The sequence below is a fragment of the Marmota monax genome, unplaced genomic scaffold (genome assembly GCF_021218885.2).
Source record: "Marmota monax isolate L192 unplaced genomic scaffold, Marmota_monax_Labrador192_F-V1.1 WCK01_AAM20220418_F8-fsc00046, whole genome shotgun sequence".
Classification (NCBI taxonomy): domain Eukaryota; kingdom Metazoa; phylum Chordata; class Mammalia; order Rodentia; family Sciuridae; genus Marmota; species Marmota monax.
Window position 1 is genome coordinate 45,238 of NW_026692486.1, and position 24,083 is coordinate 69,320.

The window sequence follows — 24,083 nt, forward strand, 5'->3', positions numbered from 1 at the left end:
TAATACAGTCTTTACCCCTAAAATCTCTGATTATTGTCTAAAATAATAGGGTCTATTTTCAGTTGCTTTTAATGTGTTTATCTATTCAACAAATGTTTGTTGAATATTCCTATATGAGAAGCAGGGTAATCAAAATGCTATAGATACACATCAATGAACAAGACACCATCCCTAAATTATTCTTGAGTATCAGTACATATTCCCTGCACTCTGAGACACTGCTTCTCATATCATAATGAGATGGCTAATCCAGTGACCAAATGTAATTAAATTTCTTTCATAGAAGAAAAGGAATTTTGTTAAACATCTCACCCCAAATCTAGCTAGCTGTTGTCATCATATCTACTAACCTATTACTTACATTGGAAGAAGTTTAAAAGAAATTATAAAGCAAAATATGCCCTAGAAGTACAACTTACTTGAGACTTCTCTAAGTCAATGGTTTTAAGGCTGGTCTAAATGGACACTATATTAGAAAAGGATAGGGGACAGTATTAAGCAGAGTTTCAGTGATCCATTCCCTATATTTAACTAGAACAGCTCCATTTGCAAACTTTTTTATGGAAAAATTTATGCTGCTAATGGAAAGTTTTGATGACTGCTGTTCTAGTTTACTATTTGGAATTAACAACAAAATAATAGATTTGTGTATAATTTAATATGACTGATGAATCTATGCTCAGTATGTATTTTAATGTAGGTGAAATGTAAGACAGTTATCCCTTGTGAGGCCAAGGGATCATGATATTGAAACTCTCCCAAATCCTTCAAGGAATCTAGTGAAATGGCATTTAAATATATTTTACTGTTGCATTTGGACTTCCAGAGAGCTCCTGGTACTGTATATTTCTTGGTGATGGCAGTTTCATATTCATTACACTTACCAATGTATAATTTTGTGTTTAAAGATAGCATCTTGGGGGTCACAGTTTTGACATCCTTGAATAAATACTCATACACTGTGCTACTCCAAGCAAAGTGTCTTTGCACACCCTTTCAATTTTCAGTAGTTGAAAAGCAGATTAAGTCTATATTCCAAAGATAAAATTCATTAACAATATAAGTTCAAAAGTAACTTTCTTATAAAGCTCAATGCCAGAAAGCATTTTATAAATTATTTAATATTATCTCTGACTTACCAAGGACTGAAAAAAATTAGTATTTTCCATATTTGGTTATGAAGCAAAAAGATTAAGGAGAGAGGAAGACTATGCAATTTATACAAAATAAATAGAGTGTAGCCTGTCTGTATTGCGGGAAATTTAGTACAGATCTCCTAATACTAAAATGACTCATTTACATGCCAAATGTAAAATAATCATCAAAGACATTTGATAAGAAATAATCACCATATGGTTGTTCATAAGATATTACACAATCCAATTCACTAATATGTGGGAGTAATGACCTCTCCTTGGCCAGTCCTAGCTTTGATTTACTTCTTGACAATGATACTTCCCCCATCCAGCTTTATAGAGATATACTTGACAAACAAAAATTATATATATTTACAATGTACAATGTGATGTTGTGACACATGTATACATTATGAAATAATTACAAGTTGAGCTAATTAATAGATCCATGCACCACATATAGTTACTTGTTTTCCTGTAGTGAAAGCATTTAAGATTAATTGTGACCCTCTTCCTAATATTCGTGAACTCAAGGTTGGAAGGAAGACTCTGATACCTTTGTACCTTTTATTCCTCAAAATCTTAAAATGTGGTTTAGCTGGCATTATGTCACAAGACTTTGAAACACTCAATTGTCCTGAGATTGTAGCTAGAATGTTTTGTCCAAGATATTTTCCATAGAATCCTATTATGTCAGCTGCAGGCCCTGTCTCAAACCATCCTTGTATCTTGGTCTCCTAGAAGCTGTTTCTCCTGACCCAGCTCTGAAGACTGGTCATGTTTTTTACTTTTTGTCTATAGCCGCAGTTGTGTTAGCCTAAAGGAGCTGCAAAAATTATCTTTAGCTAATGCGTTTTTTTTTTACAAGTATAGACAGCTTATCTAAAGTAGGAATGCATTATACATTCAATGTTAGAGTGTACTGACATTTTGTAAATATCTCTTTTGAATTAGCAAAACTAAGAAAATTGGGGGTAGCTTTTGGGGCACATTTAGTTTCTGGGGTGAATAAATGATGACCAATGTTCTCTTCTTATGGAATCAAGTCAGGTTAAGAATTAGTAAAACTTACTTAAAATCTGCTTTTTTTTTTCCCTAGCCATAGCATTCTTCTCTATGAGGATGGGCATGCAGTGGTAGCAGATTTTGGAGGTGAGATTTCCAGCAATATTCCAAATGAAATCAGTTTCTCTTTTCATTCCTACTTGGTGCCAAATATTGTGCAAAAAAATCTGAAAATTGATTTTACAATCACAGATATACTTATCTAAGTTATTCAAATTTCAATGACACTGAATTTTGAAAATATATCATTTGTTCTTGATCTTTCCTCTTTGATATCTCCAGGCAAGAGAAAGGAAGTGAGAATTTGAATATGACAAAGGCTTCCTGAGGTTTCAGAATTTTAGCTCTGATCTTTGACCTTGGTTTTAAGATATTTCTGTTGACATGAATCTGTTTTCTCTTTCTTTCAGAATCAAGATTTCTACAGTCTGTGGATGAAGACAACATGACAAAACAACCTGGGGTTTGCTGCTGCTTTTGTTCCCTATAATTATAAAACAATTAAAATGTGTAAACTCAGCATGAGAGGGAGAAGATGAGAGCAGCTTTCAGTGGATACAAAAAAGTCATTGTCTTAGTGCAGGATAATGTTTTATGTTTTTATTTTCAGAAAAACCCCAAAATAACTATTCCAAGACTCTTCTAGAGAAATGGATAGGATATATGTTTGGAAAATATTATAGATTAAACAATAGAAATATGTTTCAAATAAAGCTGATAAGTAATATGGATAATTGACTTTCATATTGAGGTTACAATATTAAGTGGTAGAGTTAACATTTTAACAGATAACTAACTCTACACTTAGTCATTCACCAACATCTATTAACTATTCAGAGTTATCTACTTTATAAGGTAAGAGCTGGTGTAGCTAAATCAATGATAAAGCAAAATATAAATCATAGCATCGAAAGCAAAGTTAATTATACTCAAAATGCCTGCAAATAAATTCATCACCTGCCCTCTCCTTCATCGCCCCAATTCTTTCCCCAAGAATAAATACACTTTCCTTTCTGAATTACCTCTGATATCTACTTACCCAAATTTTGAGTAATAGCTCATCCTTTCCCTTACTGCTTTAACCTGCACAGAACTGAGTAATTTTATTTTTATTCTTTCTTCCCCACCCCCGCTGAGTTTTAAGTTTTTTATTTTCCCAAATTTCTTCTTACTGCCTCAGTTCGGATTCTCATCATCCCTTTTCTGAACTCTTATGATAGACTTCTAACTCCAACCTTCTCTTCCAGTTCATTATTTCCCACATCACTTAAGTTTTGCTGTTCTAGCATTTCCCATACTACTATAATGTCTCAATAATGTACCATTGACTACAGGCTAAAATTCAAATTTCTTTCACTGACAGTTTCCTGCTGCCCCCTTTTTGGTCCCAGGGCCACAGTTTGACCTTCTTTTCCACCACAAGTTGTTTCAGAGGCTCCTGTGCCCTGGCACAGATGCCACATGGCCATTTCCCAAGCATTCCATTTATTTTCATACCCCTGTAGCCCTGCCAGTATGGTGTCCTTTGGCTGGAAAATCCTTTGTTGTCCTGCACCTGGGAGAAGACTGTTTAGCTCAGGCAGATTTTACCCATTTTATGAAAATTCTTTTCTATAACCTGCACCTCCCCATCTTTTCTTTCTAGGCTTTTGATACACTTTGACCTGTTAGTTTTCACTCTTATTCACTCACCGAACATTTTATTGAGAGCCTACAATGTGTAAGGAATTGTTCAGGAGCAAGGAATGAAAGATGTGAGTAAAATATTAGTTCTTGACCCCAAGGAAGAGCTCATTTTCTATTGGGGAAAAACAGTAATGAGCAGATCAGTTCAAAATAAAGTGGAAGTTCAGTGATAGAGACATCACACAGCACCATGAGAGTCAGGTAAGATGAATAGTGGTAATCAGATGATGGAGAGGATGGAAGGTCCTACCAGATAGAGTGAAGAGCATGAGCAAAGATACAAGGAAGAATGAAAAAGCAAAGTTTTGGAAAGTACTTCAAAGAGCTTGGCATTATTGACATGTACACCATGAAGAGAGGAAGATGAGTTAGAGTTAGGCAGGAACTACATTGTTGATGATGTTGTAAAAATACAGCTATACATACTGATTTCTCCAGTGCAACAGTCAGTGTTCTATTGCTCCTGCAAAATGTATGAGTCTGAGAATTTTATTTGAAAAAAAAAAGATTGTTTAGCTCATAGTTCTGGAGGCTGAAAGTCCAGACAGCATAGTGCCAATTTTAGTGAGGACTCCCCTAACAGGGAGCCAGAAAGTGGGGAGGTCAGGTATTTGTTTGTGTTTGTGGTTTTTTTTTTTTTTAATAACAACAGTTCTCATGAGAACTAATCAGGGTCTCATGAGAACTACAATAAGCTTTTTTCAATCAGGTAGGTAGCAGTCCAAAATGACCTCATTATTTGCATCAAGCTTCACCTCATAAAGGTTCCACTACCTTCCACATCATCATTCTTAAGGACCAAGGTTCTAACAAATGAACCCTTGAGAGACACACTCAAACCACACATCGAATTAGATTAACTCATTCATTCAACAAATATCTTGGGAGCATCTACTATATTCTCCTAGGAACTGGGGACATTATAGTGATTGTTTCTTTTTCCTATGGAGCTAATATTCCACTGTGGGAAGAGAAACAATGAACAAATTAACAAAATATATATTAGGTGATAATAAGTACCTTGAAGAAACAAATAACAGCAGAGTAAATGAATGGAAAGTAATGGAGATGCCATTTAAATAGGCAGAGAGAAATATAACATTTTATGAGTCCTGATAAAGAGGTCTCCCTTGGGAGAAAGAACATTGCTGATAGGGAAAAGAAAAGCAGGTGCAAAGGTTCTGAAACAGGAGAGTTCTTGGTGTATTCAAAGCTAGAGTGGTTGGAGTGGGGTAAGCATGGAGGAATATAGTAGAATATGAAGTAAGGAAGGTGGGAAAAGTGAGTCCTCTTTCACAAGACAAACTTAACTAGTACCTGAGACATAGAGGCAGCTACATCCATGGGTCTCGACTGTGGCTGCCCATCAGTTTAGAAGCTTTTTGAAGAACATAATGCCTGAATCTAACCCATAGAAATTATGATTAGTCATATTTTATTTAATGGTATTTATCTTGGGTATTTGTATTTTTTTAGAGTTCCTCCAAATGATTCTACAATGCAGCCAGTAGAGACTCTCTGAATGAATAAACTTTTGTTGAATAGAATTAAATTGAATTTCACCAACAGCAAGAAATATTATTTTTTTTTATCCTGGCAGCACAGTCTTTAAGCATAGCATCACTCTGCATTTATTTTAGAGGCTGTTTTATTTCTTACTAGTTATGTGGCCTTATTTAAGTTTCCTAATTATTCTATGATCCCCCTATGCAAAAACAGGCATGCTATATGCCTACTCCCACTTATGCAATGTTGTGACACAATGTATAATCTACTATATAAATGGAGGCTATTTGGAATGTGAAAGCTCATGTGGGAGAATTGCATGTGAGCAACATAATCAGAACAAAGATATTCTTGGAAAGCTATAATTATGCATGATTTCCAAATAAGGTAGACATTTCAAAAGAATTATCAGCAGCCAGTACTGCACATAGAATTTCAGTAAGAATAATAAAATAACACCAGCTTTCTTCAGTGGAAATACAAAGGTGTTTGGCAAAATTCATATTGATATATTAGGGAGTCTTAAGATTTAATGGCTGGAAGAGCAAGGGTCTGACTTATCTTTTTTTTTTCCTTGAGGAATCTAAGGTCCAGAAAAAATGATGGATTTGTCCACAGCTGCCTTGTCAGTGCTCAAACAAAAACTAGAATTTTCATCTCCTAATTCAAAATCTAGAGTTGCATCCTAAGTGACAAATAAACCGAATTTATGCATTTGCTACCCAGAATGGAAACATATTTTTTAAACTATAATCGCAAATAAAAGGAATGTAAACAACACCATTAAAACAGATGAGGCTACAACTTCTTACAAAGAAAATTGTAACATTTTATGGACTTCTTTTCTCAAATATTCCTCAACTGGAATTCAGAAATAACACATCTAGTCAAACAAAGGAAATATGATAGACTTGATCCTGCTAGTTGGAAATCGTCTTCAAGTACAATATTCTGGCACAACTCTGGCCGTTTCTCTCCTTAACCACGGAGACTATGTGTGGGCCTAATTTATAGACTTCCTAAATTACAACCTAAAGGCCTGATTAGGGAAGGTGCCTTCGGAAGCCCTATGGTTGAATATTCTGAAGCTTTCATCCAGGAGAGAGATGATCAGAGGTTGTAAGTAGAAAAAAAAAAGTGTGGATGCTGTGATAATCATTTTATGAGCCTATTACTTGATGAATTATATTGATGACTTTTTGGAAAAATTATTAATTTTATGGTCTTCTAGTGACTGGGCAAAAAAAAAATGCCCTGTATATCAGGAGAATGCTTAGCAAGTCCTCACAAAAAAGGACCCTGCTCGTCAGCTGAGAAACTAAGCCCTTGGTAACTGACTGTGCCTTCTCTATGCGCAGAACCTCCGCTGGATGGCTCCAGAGGTGTTCACGCAGTGTACGCGCTACACCATCAAAGCCGACGTCTTCAGTTACGCTCTTTGTCTGTGGGAACTCCTCACCGGCGAGATTCCTTTCGCCCACCTTAAGCCAGGTAGGACAGGCCACACTGAATTTCCATGCCTTCCAAACTTCAGCGCATTTTTACAGATTCAAAAAGCATTTTCTTCCAAATGCATATTCTCAGTGGTGGAATGGAAAGGAGAAGAAGTAAGTAAACAACCTTAAATTGCTTTAAGGTGGTGCCCCATCCAGAAAACTTAATGACAATGGTAATTTTAGATACGGACACAAAGAAATGTAGGAATATTTTATTGAAGTTTAGGGCTTTGATTTATTTGTTTTTAATGAAACTAGCACTTAACTAGGGTCATGTGGGGCAAATAATGTTGACAGTACTATATTTATTTTTTGAGATTAAATTTTAGAAATTCCATATATGTGTATACACACACACACACACACAGTAGAAAAGTAGCAACATGAAAATAACTATGGGGACTTCAACTGCTTTTCCTAACAATTTTGTATGACACATATGGATACATCCTCAAAATCAAACTTTGAGTAATCCTCATTTCATTGATGATATACTTTATACTCTGCTAACACATAGAAAGTGGAGATGAGGAATTTAACCACATGTATATGTATAATAATTTATACATAATAATGTATACATAATTTATATTCAAGGTAAACTCTATTTGCCTCCATCTTTCAATTTTATCTGTGATGCTTTCATATATTGTCTCCCTATACTAGAAACTCTTTAAGGGCTTTGCATTCCTAGTGCCTATCATGTTTGAAAAGCAGATTGACAAATTAAATCATAAACAAATTCTTAAATGAATTATACTGTAACCTTCTAATGACCACCTTAAAATAATATATCAGTAGAATAAAGTCAAAAGGCAAAGAAGTTAAATATCCCTTTTAACAAGTTAAAATCCTAACAAAGATCATCATATTTATTAGTACTGTTGTATACAGAGCAAAAGCACACCACTTACTTTCTCTTCAAGGTATTTTCCCTAGTGTCCAACAGGGTGCCTTTCAGGAATTACATGCTCTATACATTGTTTTTTGAGTGCATTGATGATGTAGTTGTCCTAATCATTCCCTGTATACTTTTCATGATATTAAATGATGATATTAGCCCTTATTATAGTGTGGATGTGATAACTCTATTGTGAACTAAACTGACATTGCCATTTGTAAAATGTTCTGATGTGCTGCTCTCTATGTGTTAAGAGTTTGCATTCTGATAAGACTGTTGAATATATAACAAATCAGTTCTAACTCTAGAACACTATGGTATGTTTTCATGAGAGAGAGATAGCTACATCTTTATTCCCTATACCCTTTGTGTCAGTCCATTCAACTGAACCTGTTGATTTTACCTGCTAATATATCTTGGGAAATGACTACCACTTATCATAGCCACCACCTTCCTAGCTCAAGCCACCATCTCTTAATTAAACTATTGCAATAGTCTTTTTAAAAATCAAGCTTATTATCTGGTGCAGTGGCACACACCTGTTATCCCAGTATTTCGGGAGGTTGAGGTAAGAGGAATGTGAGTTCAAAGCCAGCCTCAGCAAAAGGGAGTCACTAAGCAACTCAGTGAGACCCTATCTCTAAATAAAATACAAAATAGGTCTGGGGATGTGGCTCAGTGGTAGAGTTCCCCTGAGTTCAATTCCTGGTAGAAAAGAAAGAAAAGAAGGAAGGAAGGAAGGAGAAATCAAGCTTATTGGAGTATAACTTATACACAGAAAAAATTATCTTTTTAGATGAACAGTTCAATGTGTTTTAAGAAATATGTACAATTACAATCAAGATAGAGAAATTTCCATTATTCTAAAATGATCCAGGTGCCTGGTTGAAGGCTATCCACTTCTCCCACCTCAGCCCCTGGCAACTGCTGATCTGATTTCTGTCCCTACCAATTAGCCTCTTCCAGAATGTATTATAAATTTAATTATATTAATTCACTTATCAGCAATTTATTCTTTTTCATTTAAATGTAATATCTCATGTTGCATGTGCCTGGATCTATTTATACATTCACAAGCTGATTGTTTGAGTTATTCTCATTTTGAGGCTACCATAATTAAAATTACTAAAATCATTCAGTCTTTGCATGGTGGTTTTCATTTCTCATGGATAAATACATGAGATGGATTGCTAGATTTTAAGATAAGAGTTTTTCCAAGTTGTGTATACCATTATGGATTCCACCAGTAGTCTGAGAATTTTTATTTAGCTAATAACATTGACAATTCTTTCATATGTTTGTTTGGTATCCATATCACTTATATACAGTGTTCATTCAAATTTTCTAATTATTTAGTTATAAATGAGTTATTAGATTCTACGTAGAAGTTCTTCAACTGCTATGTAGGTTGCAGGGATTTTCCTATAGTCAGTGGCTTGCTTTTTCAAGTACTTAGCAATGAATTTCAGAGAGCAAAAGTTTTTCATTTCAGTAAAGTTTATTACAACGTATTTTTAAATTATTTCTTTGTGTATATCCTTTCCAAAACATTCTAGCCTCACCCACGAACACAAAGACCTCCTACTATATGTTATATAAAAATTTTGTAGGTTTAATTTCTATATTTTTAAGATCTATTTTGCATTCTTTTTAATAATATGGCATGAACTTGTTATTCTTTTGTTTTTGTTTGTGTGTGTGTTTTTTAATGTGGATGCCCAATTGTTTTAGCATTATTTGTTGGGGGGAAATGTGCCCTTTTTTCCAATTAATTATTTTTGCACTTTTGTAAAAACATCAGTTGACTGTACATGTATACTGATTTCTGTCTGTTGTTTCATTGACCCATGTATTACACTTATGTAAATACCATACTATCTTGATAGCTTATACTAAGTCTTGAAATTAGGTAACAAAAAACCCCCAAATCTGCTCTTTTTTGATAAACCTGTTCTCATTATTTTGATTTATTCCATTTCCATGTAAATTTTAGAATCAGCTCATCTTTTTCTACCACACACACACACACACACACACAAATTGGAATTGTTACTAGTTGCTCTGAATTTATAAATCAATATGGGAAAAATTGACATTTTAAGTACATTGGGACTTCTGCTGACAAATATAGTAGACCTCTCCATTCATTTAATTCTTTAATTTCTCCCAATGCATTTTATACTTTTTATTACACAGGACTTTTGCCATTCTTAGATTTGGCTCTATAAATTATATGTTTCTTGATGCTATTATAAATGACATTTTAAAAAATTGTATGTCCAATGTTTCTTTTAGTATATGAAAATATATGTTTTAAAGCAATAACCTAGTACCCTATAAACTTACTAAATTCACTTATATCCATTCCATTAAGTTTTGTTTGTTTGTTTGTTTGGTACATTCTTTGGGATTTTTACATAGGTGATTATGTCATCTATAAATAAAGAAAATTTTGTTTCTCTCCAATCTGTGTGTTTTTAAAATTGTATCTTCTTACAAGCAAGGATCTTTAGTACAGTGTTGAATAGAATTTTTAAAATATCCACCTTGAACCTATTGGTTTTTCACAGTTTGTTCCATCACTACCCTGATCACTTGAACCACTAAAATAGCCTTTGACTACTCCACCTTTACTTATTCTTGTCCCTCTTTCCTGTTCAATCTCTACATTTCCACTGGAATGATATTTTAAAACATAAATTTGCTCATGTCCCCATTGCTTAAGATTATCTTGTGGCTTCTCATATTAGGATTGAAAGGCAAAATTCTTAATATCTCCTGAAAGAATCTACCTGATCCTCTTTTTCTGGCCTTACTCATGCAGTTTTATCCAGTGAAAATATGCCAGTCACTCCACCCTTGTTTTATTTCCTTCACTCTAGTCTTTTATATTCCAGTCTTCTTTCTGTGCTCTAGCTACAATAGCCTTCTTTTGCTGCTTTCAATATATTGCATTTTAATCTCACCTCTAGGCACTTCATAAGCTGTTTTCTCAATAAATATAATTAATGATGAGCATTGCCAATATTACTGTGAAGCTCAATGAAATGATGTTTTGTAAACTGAAAACTCTCATGACTGCAAGGTGAAAGATCCAAGGGGAAAATGTACTATAAGGTCAAGTTTTCCTATGATTATGAACTTATATGGCATTCTTATTCTCTAGGCAGCCCAGGTTTAAAAAGTCACCCTTGACTCTTCTGATCTCTTATTGTGTTCTTTTATTCTCTTCCTATCCTTTCTCCTTCTTTCTTTTTTCTCTTTTTTATTATTTTCTTTTCAGTCCGATTTTCTGTTATGCTTTGCTAATTCTAAAATTATTCACCCACTTATTGCCATTTCTACTGCTCCATCCTTTATTCACATGTAGAATACTGCCCAGTATCTTAAACATTATCCTCATCTTCGGTTTTCCTTATAATTTTTTTCTACCAATCACTAGTTCTAGTTATCTAAAAATTCTAATTTAATCATATGACTACCTTGACTTAAAAATCCCTAATGTTTTCAGTTGTTCTTAAGATAAAAACAAAATTTCTTAAAATAATCTACACAAATGGTCAAAAATATATGAAAATGTTCAGTATCATTAGCCATCAAGAAAATGCTATTCAAAATCACCCTAGGCTATCACTTGAATCCAGTTAGAATGAATATTATCAAAAATACAAAAATAACAATGGCTAATGAGGAAGTGGAGAAAAAAGAATTCTAATATACTGTCAATGGGAATGCAAATTAGTACAATCTTTATGCAAAACAATATGGACATTCCTCAGAACAGTAATAGTAGATCTACCATATGATCTAGCTAACCCACTTTTTGGGTCAGTATACATTAGAAATGAAATCAATATACCAAAGAAAGCACTCCCATGTTAATGTGTTAATTATGGCACTATTCACAGTATCTAAGATGTGATACCCATCAATGATAAATAGATAAGGGAAATGTAGTATATACACACAATGGAATATTATTCAATTGAAAAGAATGAAATCCTGTCATTTGCAGCAAAGTGGGTAGAACTAGAGGACATAAGCCAGAAATAAGCCAGACACAGGAAGACAAGGATCATATGTTCTCTCTTAAACACAGAAGCTAAAACAAAAAATGTCAACTTGAATGTGGAATAGCAATTGCTAGAGGCTGGAAAGGGGTATAGGAGAAAGGGAAGTTAGATAATGGGTACCACAAAAGATTTATATTGAAGGAATAAGTTCTGGTGTTCTAAAGCACCATATGCCTACAATTCACAATACCCTATTATTCATTTTATAAAGATTTAGAAGAAAGGAGCTCAAAGGCTTCAAACACAAAGAAATAAGGAAAAGGAAATGCTAGTTACCCTGATTCAATCAGTGCACACTGCATACATGGTTTGAAATATCACACTTAGCACACACATATGTACAACTAAAATATGTTAATCAAAAGGTAAAATAAAATACAATAATCTAGCAAGCCCCTCACAACCCTGTCTCTGCTCTCTTCCTAGGACTGCCTCTCACCACATGTGACTTGTCATCTGTGTTCCAACCACAGGGAGTGATTTCATTTCCCAGTGCACTTCTTCTCCCCTCCATGCCTATGTGTGTGTTAGTCTGTCAGAAACACTCTTCCCCACTTTTCATCTAACTCCAGTTTACTTTTGAGCTTAGCTTTAACAATAAACCCTTCCCCTCAAAACTTCCTTAATTCCAAAATCAAGTTAAGTGCAGTTTTCTTCACATCCCAAGTCACTGTTTATCGCTATTTTCGTATTTACTCACACATTTGTAATTTTCTCTACTTTGTTATGCTTTGCTAATTCTAAAATTATTATTTCAAGGAGATAAAGTTTCCTTCTATCATGGACCTCCCCTCTCCAAAAGCATTTACTCTTTCTAAGGGGAGAATATTATTTAATAAAAAAGTTAGAAGTCTTGCCTCAGAATAACTTGGTTCCAATGTCCCAGATATTAAAATTTATAGTACTTTATTGGAAAGAGAATTTGTTTATGATAGATGCTGAATTTTTAAGAGTTGGACAGTGACCATGCATCAAGAAATGAGATTGCTAATATCATTGTGGTAGTTAGGCAATCTAGCATATGTTCAGCAATAAATTATGTGAAGCATCAGATTCAATATAAGCTACATATTAGCTATTTACAATGAGCAACAAATCCATGACTACAGTGTGGGACAACATTATCAATTACAGTAGTAGCAGCCTAACACAAAGCTCATCCTTCTGGATTAAGCAGCATGTTACCTCCTGGGAGAAATATAAAAGTAGAACACTAATATTAGCATAGACTCCTACGCAAGGGATAGGTGTACATTCTGAAGTTAGGGTCTCTTTTCAATAGCGCATGTTCAAATTAACCTTTTAAGCTCAGATTTTAAAAGAATTGAAAAACTTTCCCATCCACCACTTCAAGGATCACCAGATCAAATGCCCACAGGGCCAAGGGAAGCAGGCTCAAAGCACAATAGTGCAAAGGAGCAATCACGTGCCCTGACAGCTGCTGCCTAGCTGCAGCCAAGTAGTGCTGAGTGGGAGCACAAGTAAGCCTGCTTACTGCTACCATAATTTATTTGTTTAGAAATCTAATGATTTTTAAATGTGGGCAATTATTTTACCTTTTTAAAAGAAAGCATTTTTCAGGCCAACACTCTAGGGTCTAAAGAGAATTGACCTAATGTAGAAGAGCATGAGTCTTGTGGCCTCGTGCAAGTTACTTAAACTAATCTAACTACACCTGAGTTTATTTTTAAAATGGTCACAATAAGACAATGTACCTCAAAATGTTCGGACAGAAGCTGACAACAGTAGTACTCAATAAAGATTAATTATTACTTTTGACTTTCCTTTGAGCCAAGAACTGGGCAATAGTATGGAAAACAAAGAGGAATAGAGCATTGCCCAGGCCCTCAAACTACTCATAATGCACAGAGGAATAACTAGAGAGATGCACAGAGGGATAAGAGTGCTCTGTAAAGGGTCATCCTGCCCAGACTGAAGGTGGGAAAAGAATAATAGGAAAAGATTCCTAGAGCAGATGATACTTTAACTGCATCTCTAACAGATGATTGTTAATTAAATAGGTAAACAGTGGGAGGTGGGGAAGTGTTCCTGCAGAAAGCAGTATCAGCAAGGTCCGGAGGCATGAGAGATCCATAAATAATTCAATAGGGACAAATCAGAGAATACAAGGACATCATTTGCAAGACATATGCTGTAAAACTGGAGTCAGATGGTGAAGGTCCTTGTGTAAGTCAGGGTTTTCCAGAGAAAAAGAACCAGTAGAATAGAGAGAGATACAAGAGGAAATGTATTATGGGAATTGGCTCACATGATTATGAAGTCTGAGAAGCCTTTATAACATGCCTTTGGCAAATGAGAGAACCAAGAAAGCTAGTATTATGATGGAGTTTGAGTCCAAAGACCTGAGACCCAGGAGGACTCAGTGTGTTAGTTTCAGAGTCTCAAGACCCCAAATCCTGAAGTTCTGATGTCTCAGCTCCAGAAGAGATAGCTAGTTCATCTGAGCTTTTTCCACTTTTTCATTCGAATGGGGCCCTCAATAAATTGGATGATGCCTGCCCAAAATGATGAGAGTGGATCGTCCTTACCCAGTGTACTGATTGGAATGATAATCTCTTCCAAAACACCCTAAGAGACACACCCAGAAATAATATCTTACCATCTATCTAGTTATCCCTGAGTCAGTCAAGTTAGCACATAAACTAACCATCATAGGCTTGTGTGTATCAACAATGGAACAGTGGAAGCCACCACAGGACTTTAAGGGATATAACACAACTCTATTATTATTTTAGAATATTCTCTCTTTTTATAAAGGAAAGGCCAAATTGGAGTTCAAACCCAAAGGCAAGCAGACAAGTTCTTCTAGAAGAAATGCCTAAGACGTTAACTGCAGTAGTGCCTTTGGAAGAGAAAGGAGAGGTTTGTTTGGGAAGATTTGAATAGCACTTCAAAATATATTGAGGTGGAAACACAAGGGTAAGCAAGGAGTCAACAGTGACTTCCAGGTTTCTGACTTAGCCAACAGGATGATGACGGATGCTGGAAAAGGAGCAGATCTGTAAAAGAAATGAAAAGATTGGGAAGAAAAGGAGCCAAAGGGTAAAGCCAACATAGAGAGAAGAACCAAGCAAGATGAAAAGGGAGCTGGTTCAATCTGGCAAGCAAGAGCTGTCCTGGAAGCATTTCAGAGAAAGATACCAACACCTGATTCTCAGATTTTATTTCTCTCCTATACTTGTCTCCTCTAATATATCATAAGAAACTAAAGAAGAAAACTAAGATAAATGAACCCATCAATGTGTATTTTATCCAATCCCATTTCCTTATAACCACGAACCCAATTTTTTGTATCCCTTTCTGATCATAGTTTGAGGCCAAAGAAGAGAGCCTTCAGTTTTCCTTTTGTTTTTCTGTGTGAGGCCAGCTGGTTCACAAGGAGACCCGACTTTGTGTCCTGGGATTCCTTAATGCCAAGCTCTAACTAAGTCTGGGATATGGCAGCAAATTAAAAGCATCTGCCAATTTATTATAGCCAGGTTTTGGTGAGACTTCATATTGAGACTTTAATTCAGAGTTGCAAACTGGAGACCAGGAGCCAAAAATGGCTTGCAGACTTTTTTTTTAATCTTGCATATAGTTTTTAGAAATATGAGTTTAGAGACACCAGTATTCCACAGTTCTCTTGTTTGCAGCCATTTGGGTTTTCTACCTTTCCTTAAATATTAGTTGCTTATTTTCTTTTCCATATATAATAAGAATCCTAAAGCATCCTGAATATATTAGTCTCAGCATGGATAAGCACACTGATGATATAGAAAAAATGGTAGAAAAATAGGAATGAGCTAAATCCCATGTTTGTTGTGCTAATTCTTTTCAGTTTATCATTGAAAAGAGGAAAGGCAACTAATCACAGCACAGATCGCTGGAAAGATCGAATCGGTCCAATAGATGGTGATATTTCTATGAATATAGCTGATATTAACATTCCGATACTTCATTACACTGACAAAGATTGCAATGAGAACAGACAATGGTGCAAATTAATCTATTCTTCTGACAGTATATAATGAGAATGGGATGTGGTTTAAAAAATTAAGCCATTCTTAGTACAAATCTCAAGATTGTAATCTCATGGTCTCTCTCAGATACTATACACTCTGGTGATACATCATTGAAAAGTGTCAGTTTAACAAAGAATGTGTCTTAGCTCTTGCAGGGATGGTAGAACACATTTGCTTTGTCTCACCACCGCCTGGCTCATTAAAAACAATAGAATAGAATCAAATGTGGTTTTCAGAATACATACACACAGTCAAAATTGAAAAAAAAAAATTCTGCCATTTTATCTTGGTCAATACTAACAAAAAATATTTTGCTTTATTGCTCTCCTTTTTCTCTTTTTAATACAAACGCCTACATTTAATTTTATAAAGTAGAAAACAGTAAGAGTTAACTTTAGGAATTCAGAAGCTAATACCAATTTGTTCATAAGCAGGGAATACATAGTTTGCCGTAGAATTGTAAAGTCATCCCCGCCACAGTGGTCATGTTGCATTGTGAGCTGGGCCTGATGGTAGACTAGGTAGGTTGTAATCTTTAAATTTATGGTAATTCAATGTCAAGTTTTACTTGATATTCATACCCAAAGAATCCAAAAGCACTACAGATTTTTGGTGATCTAAATAGAACAGAGAACACACAATGATGTTTTTTGACATCAAATTCTCTAGGTGTCCCTAAAGACCTAAAAAGAGCATGCTACAGGGACACTGCTACATCGATGTTCATAGCAGCACAGTTCACAATAGCAAGACTGTGGAACCAACCTAGATGCCCTTCAATAGACGAATGGATAAAAAAAATGTGGCATTTATACACAATGGAGTATTACTCTGCATTAAAAAATGACAAAATCATAGAATTTACAGGGAAATGGATGGCATTAGAGCAGATTATGCTAAGTGAAGCTAGCCAATCCCTAAAAAACAAATGCCAAATGTCTTCTTTGATATAAGGAAAGTAACTAAGAACAGAGTAGGGATGAAGAACAGGAGAAGAAGATTAACATTTAACAGGGATGAGAGGTGGGAGGGAAAGGGAGAGAGAAGGGAAATTGCACGGTAATGGAAGGAGACCCTCAGGGTTATACAGTGGAGGGGGTAGAGAGAGAGGAGGGGAGGGGAGGGGAGAGGTGGGGAGGGGGGAGGGTGGATGATGGGAAAGGCAGCGGAGCACAACAGACACTAGTATGGCAATTTGTAAATCAATGGATGTGTAACTGATGTGAATCTGCAATCTGTGTATGGGGTGAAGGTGGGAGTTCATAACCCACTTGAATCAAAGTGTGGAATATGATATGTCAAGAAATTTGTAATGTTTTGAACAACCCACAATAAAAAATTAAAAAAAAAAAAATTCTCTAGGTGTGAACTGAAAGCTATCAATTCAACTCTTAGATTTGTACATAATGATAATAACAGCAACAACACAGCTAGCACTTGTTGAGAGCCAACAATGTGCTGGGTGTTGTATGGATATTTTATCAGTTAGTCCTCATGATTTAGGTCCTGTTAGGATAAAACACGTGCTCGAGGTCATAATAAAGGTCCTCTTAGGATAGATAAGACACATGCTCAATGTCACATGCTAGTTAAGAGGTGTCATCAAGGCTTAAATGCATGACTGTTTGTCCCCAGTGCACTGTGCAGCACCATTACACTTTATATTTCCTGCTTCATCTTACATGCAGTGAAATTATTACACACAGAGGCAAATTGGCTTAATTAGGATCTCCCAGAGAGTTTAGAGCAAAGCCAGAGAGAAATTAGGTCTCCAGATTTCCCTATTAAGGGCATTTCTTTAATGTGTTATAGTGCTTCCATTTATTGAAGCTCCTCGCCAAATTTTCTGAACAAAAGACAATGTTATTGACTGAATTGGCCACCAGATCTCAATAATTTACCTGATTATGTTGTAATGTAATATTAAAGTAAACATAATATTCATCCTATAATGTTTCTTGAAAACTAAGCATTGTGCTGTTCTGAAAATGCAATGAGTAATTAATTATTCCTAGTCATTTATGTATATTCTCATTCATATATTCACTAAATATTTACCAAGTCCTATTAGAATCTGTATTATTTTCCAGTGAAGGGACATTTTGAACTATAACTTTTACTTATTCATTTAATGCATACCTTTTGAATACCTATTAATTGCCAATTATTGTTCAAGGCAGAGATACAATCATGAAAAGATGTAGTGCTGGCATCAAGGAGCTTGTGATCTGCACACAGAGGAAAGAAGTAAATAGGCAATACAGTAGAGTATATGGGGTGCTATAATAGTATAGAATGCTAGAAACATAATAAAAGGTTACCCAGAGAAAGCAGATTTAAGCTAAGGTCTAGAAAATAACAGATGTTATAAAGGACAAGAGGCTAGGGAAGAATATTCTGGGCAAAAGGAATCACATTTTAGAATTTACAATTGAACAATAAAAAGCAGGAGAAAATCTACTCATTTATTAATTATCTGTGCATTTGCCAAATTTTACCAAAAAGAATAGCACCATATTTTTTTCTTTACTTATTATACTTACATAGAATACTTAGTACATTCTGATGTATGAATAAATGAATGAAAGTTGTCACATTTTGTTTTGGTTGCTTGTTCTGTAGCTCACTGGTCTATCTCTTTTGAAAGACAACACCAACGAATTTCATTCATTGTTTTTCTTGATAAAGTGTTGATAAATAATGAAGAACTTGAATCCACAAATTGATTCCATGGTTACATAGATCCTTGAGGTTGAATCATAAACTTGTATTTAACTCAGGTCTCATTATTCAGGATAATGGGAGTGGGAGAACTCTATCCTGTAGAATTGTGCTGTTCAATATGGAAGCCACTAGCCATGACTATTTAAATTTAAATTTATTTGAATTTAAATTAAACAAATTAAAACTTCAGTTTCTCAGTGACGCTATCCACATTTTAAGAGTTCAGCACTCTTATGCCAACATATTGAACAGTGCAGAAGAATATTTTCATTGGTTACAGAGAGTTTCATGAGAGGTGTTTTGCTCTAGAAGCTAGTTGTAAGGTTTAATAAACTATATTTATTTCAGAATAGTGTTGAAAAATAATAATTGCTCAATATATAGTAGTTATTTTTAAACTTAGTTTCATTCTCTTTTAATGGCAAAGTTTTCCTTCTGAAAGTAGAAACCAACATTTACATATTTTTGTAATGATCAAGGCAAAAATTTGATGAATGAGCTGACAGTCTCATTCCTGAATCTGTAGTACCAGAAAATTTCCCAGCTGTTCATATAGCCTGGACACATAGACAAGACTGACAAAACCATCAGAAGGTGACAAGTTCCAATTCCATGACCCCTCATGTTGCACTGCCCACTTTCTGGTGAGGTGATAATGAGTAGTATCACTGCCAAGAGTGCATAAATCAAACAGGAGAAGGAGATGCCAGAGCTTTGCAGAATCTACTTTGAATAATGAAGAATTAAATATCATTCATCTTAAACTGATTTTCCAGACACAGTGCCAAGAAGAAAGCAAGTAACTTCATACACTTGATATCTAAATCTAAAAGTCTCAGAAGGGAGATGATTGGGATCTGCATCTGAGTTTAGCTCATTTTATGCATGGTCCCTTTCTGCACATTAGGAGACCTCTAATTAACTTAAATATGTTCACTAAACTGGTTTATGTGTTCATAGTGGTACCAGCTTAGAATTATTCGAATAGTCATAAGGTAACAGAGTGGAATACAGAAGATTAGTGATCATTAAGCAATAGTTTGCTTGTTTGCTTACTGTTTTACTAATTCTAAAAGGAATTAAAAATCATCAAGAGTAATCAATGAAAAGAATCAAGCATGGCTAAATTTTGTGACATAAAGGATACATTTGGTAAGTAGTAATGTATGTGATAAGTAACAACACAATCTAAACAAGAGTGATGGATATATTTGCCTCTCAAACTAGTAAAATATTTCCCTGGTGCAGATATAATGATAACTCTCATACGCACTTGCTATTCAGAGTATAAATTAATACAACTGTTTGGGTAATAGGTTATCAGTATGTACCAAAATCTTTAAAGTAGTTGTGCCCTTCAATATATTATTCTCATCCCTTAATATGTCATAATGTATAATTTATGAAATAGAGAAACAAAATGAAAAAAGATATTCTTTGAAGTATTTGGAACGACCTAAAATTGGGAAGTGATTAAGCAAATCACACTAAATGCAGAGTCATTAAAAATATGTTAACTTAGAGTTTTAATAACATGAGAAATGCTTAATTGCTTAACCTAATGCTTTAATTTAGGAAAAAGGAATTACATAATTGTCTATCAGCATAAGCTTCCTGATACCAAGAATATATAAGAAATTTTCAAAATATTTTGATAACCGTTGCCTCTGAATGATAACATTTTTTCTTCCTTATTCTCTTAATTTCCTTAATCCTTCTCTTAATTTTCTCAATTTCTGCAAAGAACAAGTGTTAATTTCATTAGGTGGTAATTCAGAATAATCCATAAAGCAAAATATATTTTAAGTTACACAGTTACACTGCATGAAGTTTCACTAGCTCTACTGGAAGTAGATGGATAAACAGAATTAAATGGGAGTGGATTTTGGTGGGGGAAAATTAGTGGGTATGGGTTATATCTCAAAAGTCATTAAGCTACTGATATATGCTTAAAATATGAACTAGAAAACAGGAAGCAGCAATATACTGGAACTTTATTCTCCCACTGGTGAAGAACAGTGTTTCTGAGAAATAAACAATATCATGTGCTCAAAAAGCATGAACTTTGGAACAAAAGGCTATACCAACTATTAGCAATACTTAAAATGTTTATTAATTTAAAACTGTCACATACATATACAATAATATCTACCTACTTTGGATGGTTAAGAAGATTCAAGAAGTGTGTGTGTGTGTGTGTTTGTGTGTGTGTGTGTATCTACCATGATGCCTGACAGAAATTTTTTTTAATAAAAGTAGCTATGAGCTTGGTTTCTAAGGTAGCATAGAATTCACTGCTTGCAGAACAGAAAACTACTGAGCAATCAGGAATGTACAGTGAAGTCCCTAGAATCATAACGTAGTGATGCACAACTAGACATGAACACTATTTGGAAATCCATATAAGCAGGCAATATTAGAGAATTTAATCAATGAGTTGTATTTGCTAAGACAATGGATTTGAAGTGCCTAACAGAGTTTAACAAGTAATAACTAGTTTATAAATATTAAAAATTAAAATTTCAGAATCTTTGTATTAGTGATAAAATTTGAGTTTAACTAAACATCTGTTTTTCCAAAGTAATATAGCTGCCTTTAAAAGTACAAAGTTCAGCATTATCCCATGGCTTGGTAGGCAGAATATAATCTCTTTAGTCTTGGAGTTATGACATCATACAATCTTGTCCAATCCAACTTTCAGTCTTTGCTTCCTATAACATTATGCACATACTTTGTACTTAAAGCACTCTAAATGACTTGCTCCTTCAATGGTCATTTGCTCCTTTAAAAAATTTCACTTCTCCTATTTATTGCCAACAGCCAAATGAATGAACAATTACAAAGACAGACTATAAAATAATCCACTATTTTGTTAAAAGCACAGAGGAAAAAAACACAGCCTAGAGGTCTCTTTGAAGCTCAACTGATGTTATACAAACTGATTTTTGTTGACTTTTTGTGTGTGTATCTGTTCCTGTTTCTTGATATAAATATGTGAATTTCAAAACTGACATGACCCATTTGTTTTGCAGCAGCTGCAGCAGCAGACATGGCTTACCACCATATTAGGCCTCCCATTGGCTATTCCATTCCCAAACCCATATCATCTTTGCTGATGCGAGGGTGGAATGCATGTCCTGAAGTGAGTAATTTTTATGTCCTCTTAGAAAATGTGTTATGGTCAAAATCTGTCACAAATAGTGTAACTCCAAAGTCTACTTCCAGGGTGTATTTTAAGACTGTCAAGGCAGAAAGACTAATTTGTCTTCTGCTCTTTAGTCTCTAATTGCCTCAAGAAGTCTGAATAGCTCATATTTCTTTGCTGCTGCTCTCTGATTTTGAAATGTTTCTTACAACTGATTAGTAAAAGAGAGACCAGGGTATGAGAGATGACTCACAGTCTTATCTCAGCTGCAATTTTATTAACTATACTTGAGCCACACTTAGTCTTTTTCTGACAAAAGAAATTGGTACAAGATGGATTTGGGTTGGCTTTTGATGCAAAGTAGGCTTTCAGGCAGAGACCCAAGGGAAAGTAGTCTTCAGGAGCACTAGCTCAAGCAGTAGTAATCAGAAGACCTGAGTCCTAGTCCTCTGTTACTTCTCTAAGTGATTGATGATGTGGTTAATAACACAGACTTAGAGCTCAAATGAAGAGAACAATGCTACGGAAAGAGTAAGTAAAAAGTAAAGGAGGATATTTAAACAGCCAAAAGAATATTTTAAATGTGATCTTAAATCTAAGAGAGTAGAGGGGGAATGACAGTCTATAACTAGGAAAAAAATAGCAGACCATTAGTCTCCATAAAGTGATTCTTCTCACTTGTGTGCCATATCAGGTGATGTCTACTATTCTCAGAGATTGACTGAGGTGGTCCTACAGCTTCTCTCCTGGTGTTACAGTTCAGTCGTGTGTCCAAGAATTCCTTGGCCAGTTATTTTCTTATAAATAAGGATTTATTGAAATCCTTGTGTCTTGACATCAGTATATCCATTGAGTCTTTTCCTTTGAATGGAGGGTATTAGTCTGTGTTCTTCACCCTGGAAATTCTCATACAAAAAAAGCTTAATGGCTTTCGTTTGCCAGTCCAAATAATCCTAGTTATTGTTGTTGTTTTCTTATACGATCTTGTTTCTGATCAATCCTAGACACTTTATCACTCTTTGACAAGGGAGCCGATAAAGTGTGGCTATTATTATTTCAGAAAGTACCTCAACAAAGTAAAATGTCCACACATTTAGATAGAGAAAACAAGTTTCTTATTCTTTTTCTAAAGGCAAACGCCTCCTTTTTTGAAAGGTAAAATCCAAGTCATTATCCAATCCCACTTGAGAGCACAGAAACTCTTATGAAGCAAATAAAAGTTCTTGTGGAATATGGATTGAGTATTTCAGATAAACTTCTGACCAGTCCTTCTGACATGCTATAGGTTAAGAATCTTCTCACTACTCTATGCTCCATAGAACATAGAAGCAGGGATGATGATGATGATGATGATGATGATGATGATGACGATAATGATGATGATTACCTGTTTTGTTCATTGGTATCACCCTAGGACTTATCACCTATTAGATGCTTTTTTTTTTTTTTGCTAAGTAAGTGAACAAATTCCACACTTGCTTGTCAATACCTCTAGTTCCATATCTAGATTTTGAGATCTAGGAAATTTTATCTTGAAAATTATGTGAGTTAAATTAATTTGGCAAAACTTGTCTTTGTTTTCAATATGAACCTCAGGCATATATTCTCAGGATAAATGTGTCAAGCACCCAATACAGATGTCCCTTCTCTCTGTATAAAGAGAGTTGTACCAAAGTTGCACATAAAATACCCATCAAGGGAATCTTTTTTATTTTATTAACTAATCCCATGATCATAGATAAAGGACATGTGGAAGTTTTCATTTGGAGATAAAAGCAAATCATTGGCTTATTCTAAAAGCATGTTTAGGGTAGAATGTATGCCTCAAGCAAAACATTGGGAAATGAGAAAGAGAAATAGTAATAGGGCTAAAGGAGGACATTATTAAAGAGAAATATATATATAGGAGGCCCAAATAAATTGCTTAGTGGGAACATTGTGGGGCTAAGCAGTGAGTCTGAGCTATAGTGATGAGGTTCAGGGAGGAAGAGAAAGAGAAAACACATTAGGAAAGCAAATCTCCAACTTTCTGGCAATGTCTGAACTTCTCAATTCAGTCCTGGCTTGGCCTTGCTATCCACCTCCCACTGTAAAGTTGAGCTGTTTCTGTCATCATTATGTCACCCAGCAAGGTCTTTACCATGTCAGTAGACTGAGTGGTGAGAAAAAAGGGAACAATGAGATAATTTTTATTTTCCTTCAACAATTAATTTGAGTTCTTACTACATACTGTCCAATGAAAGGGGCTGAGGATTTAAGATGCATGGACTTTAAGGCCAGTAGTTATATGGAGATTAATTAAAGGCACATATTAATGATTCTACAG

At 34.8% G+C, this 24,083-nt stretch overlaps 1 protein-coding gene across 2 annotated transcripts in view; it reads left to right on the forward strand.

Moving 5' to 3' along the window:
• Tnni3k (TNNI3 interacting kinase) overlaps positions 1-24,083 on the forward strand; it is a 111,753-nt gene that overhangs the window by 9,969 nt on the left and 77,701 nt on the right. The window contains exons 2-5 of one of the 2 annotated variants that reach the window (XM_046443150.2): positions 2,236-2,288; positions 2,612-2,664; positions 6,752-6,884; positions 21,648-21,754. In XM_046443150.2, coding sequence (XP_046299106.1) covers positions 2,647-2,664; positions 6,752-6,884; positions 21,648-21,754 — 258 coding nt within the window. In that variant the 5' untranslated portion in view covers positions 2,236-2,288; positions 2,612-2,646. Of the gene's footprint in view, positions 1-2,235; positions 2,289-2,611; positions 2,665-6,751; positions 6,885-21,644; positions 21,755-24,083 lie in introns of both variants that reach the window. The other variant, XM_046443149.2, reaches the window with a different exon arrangement.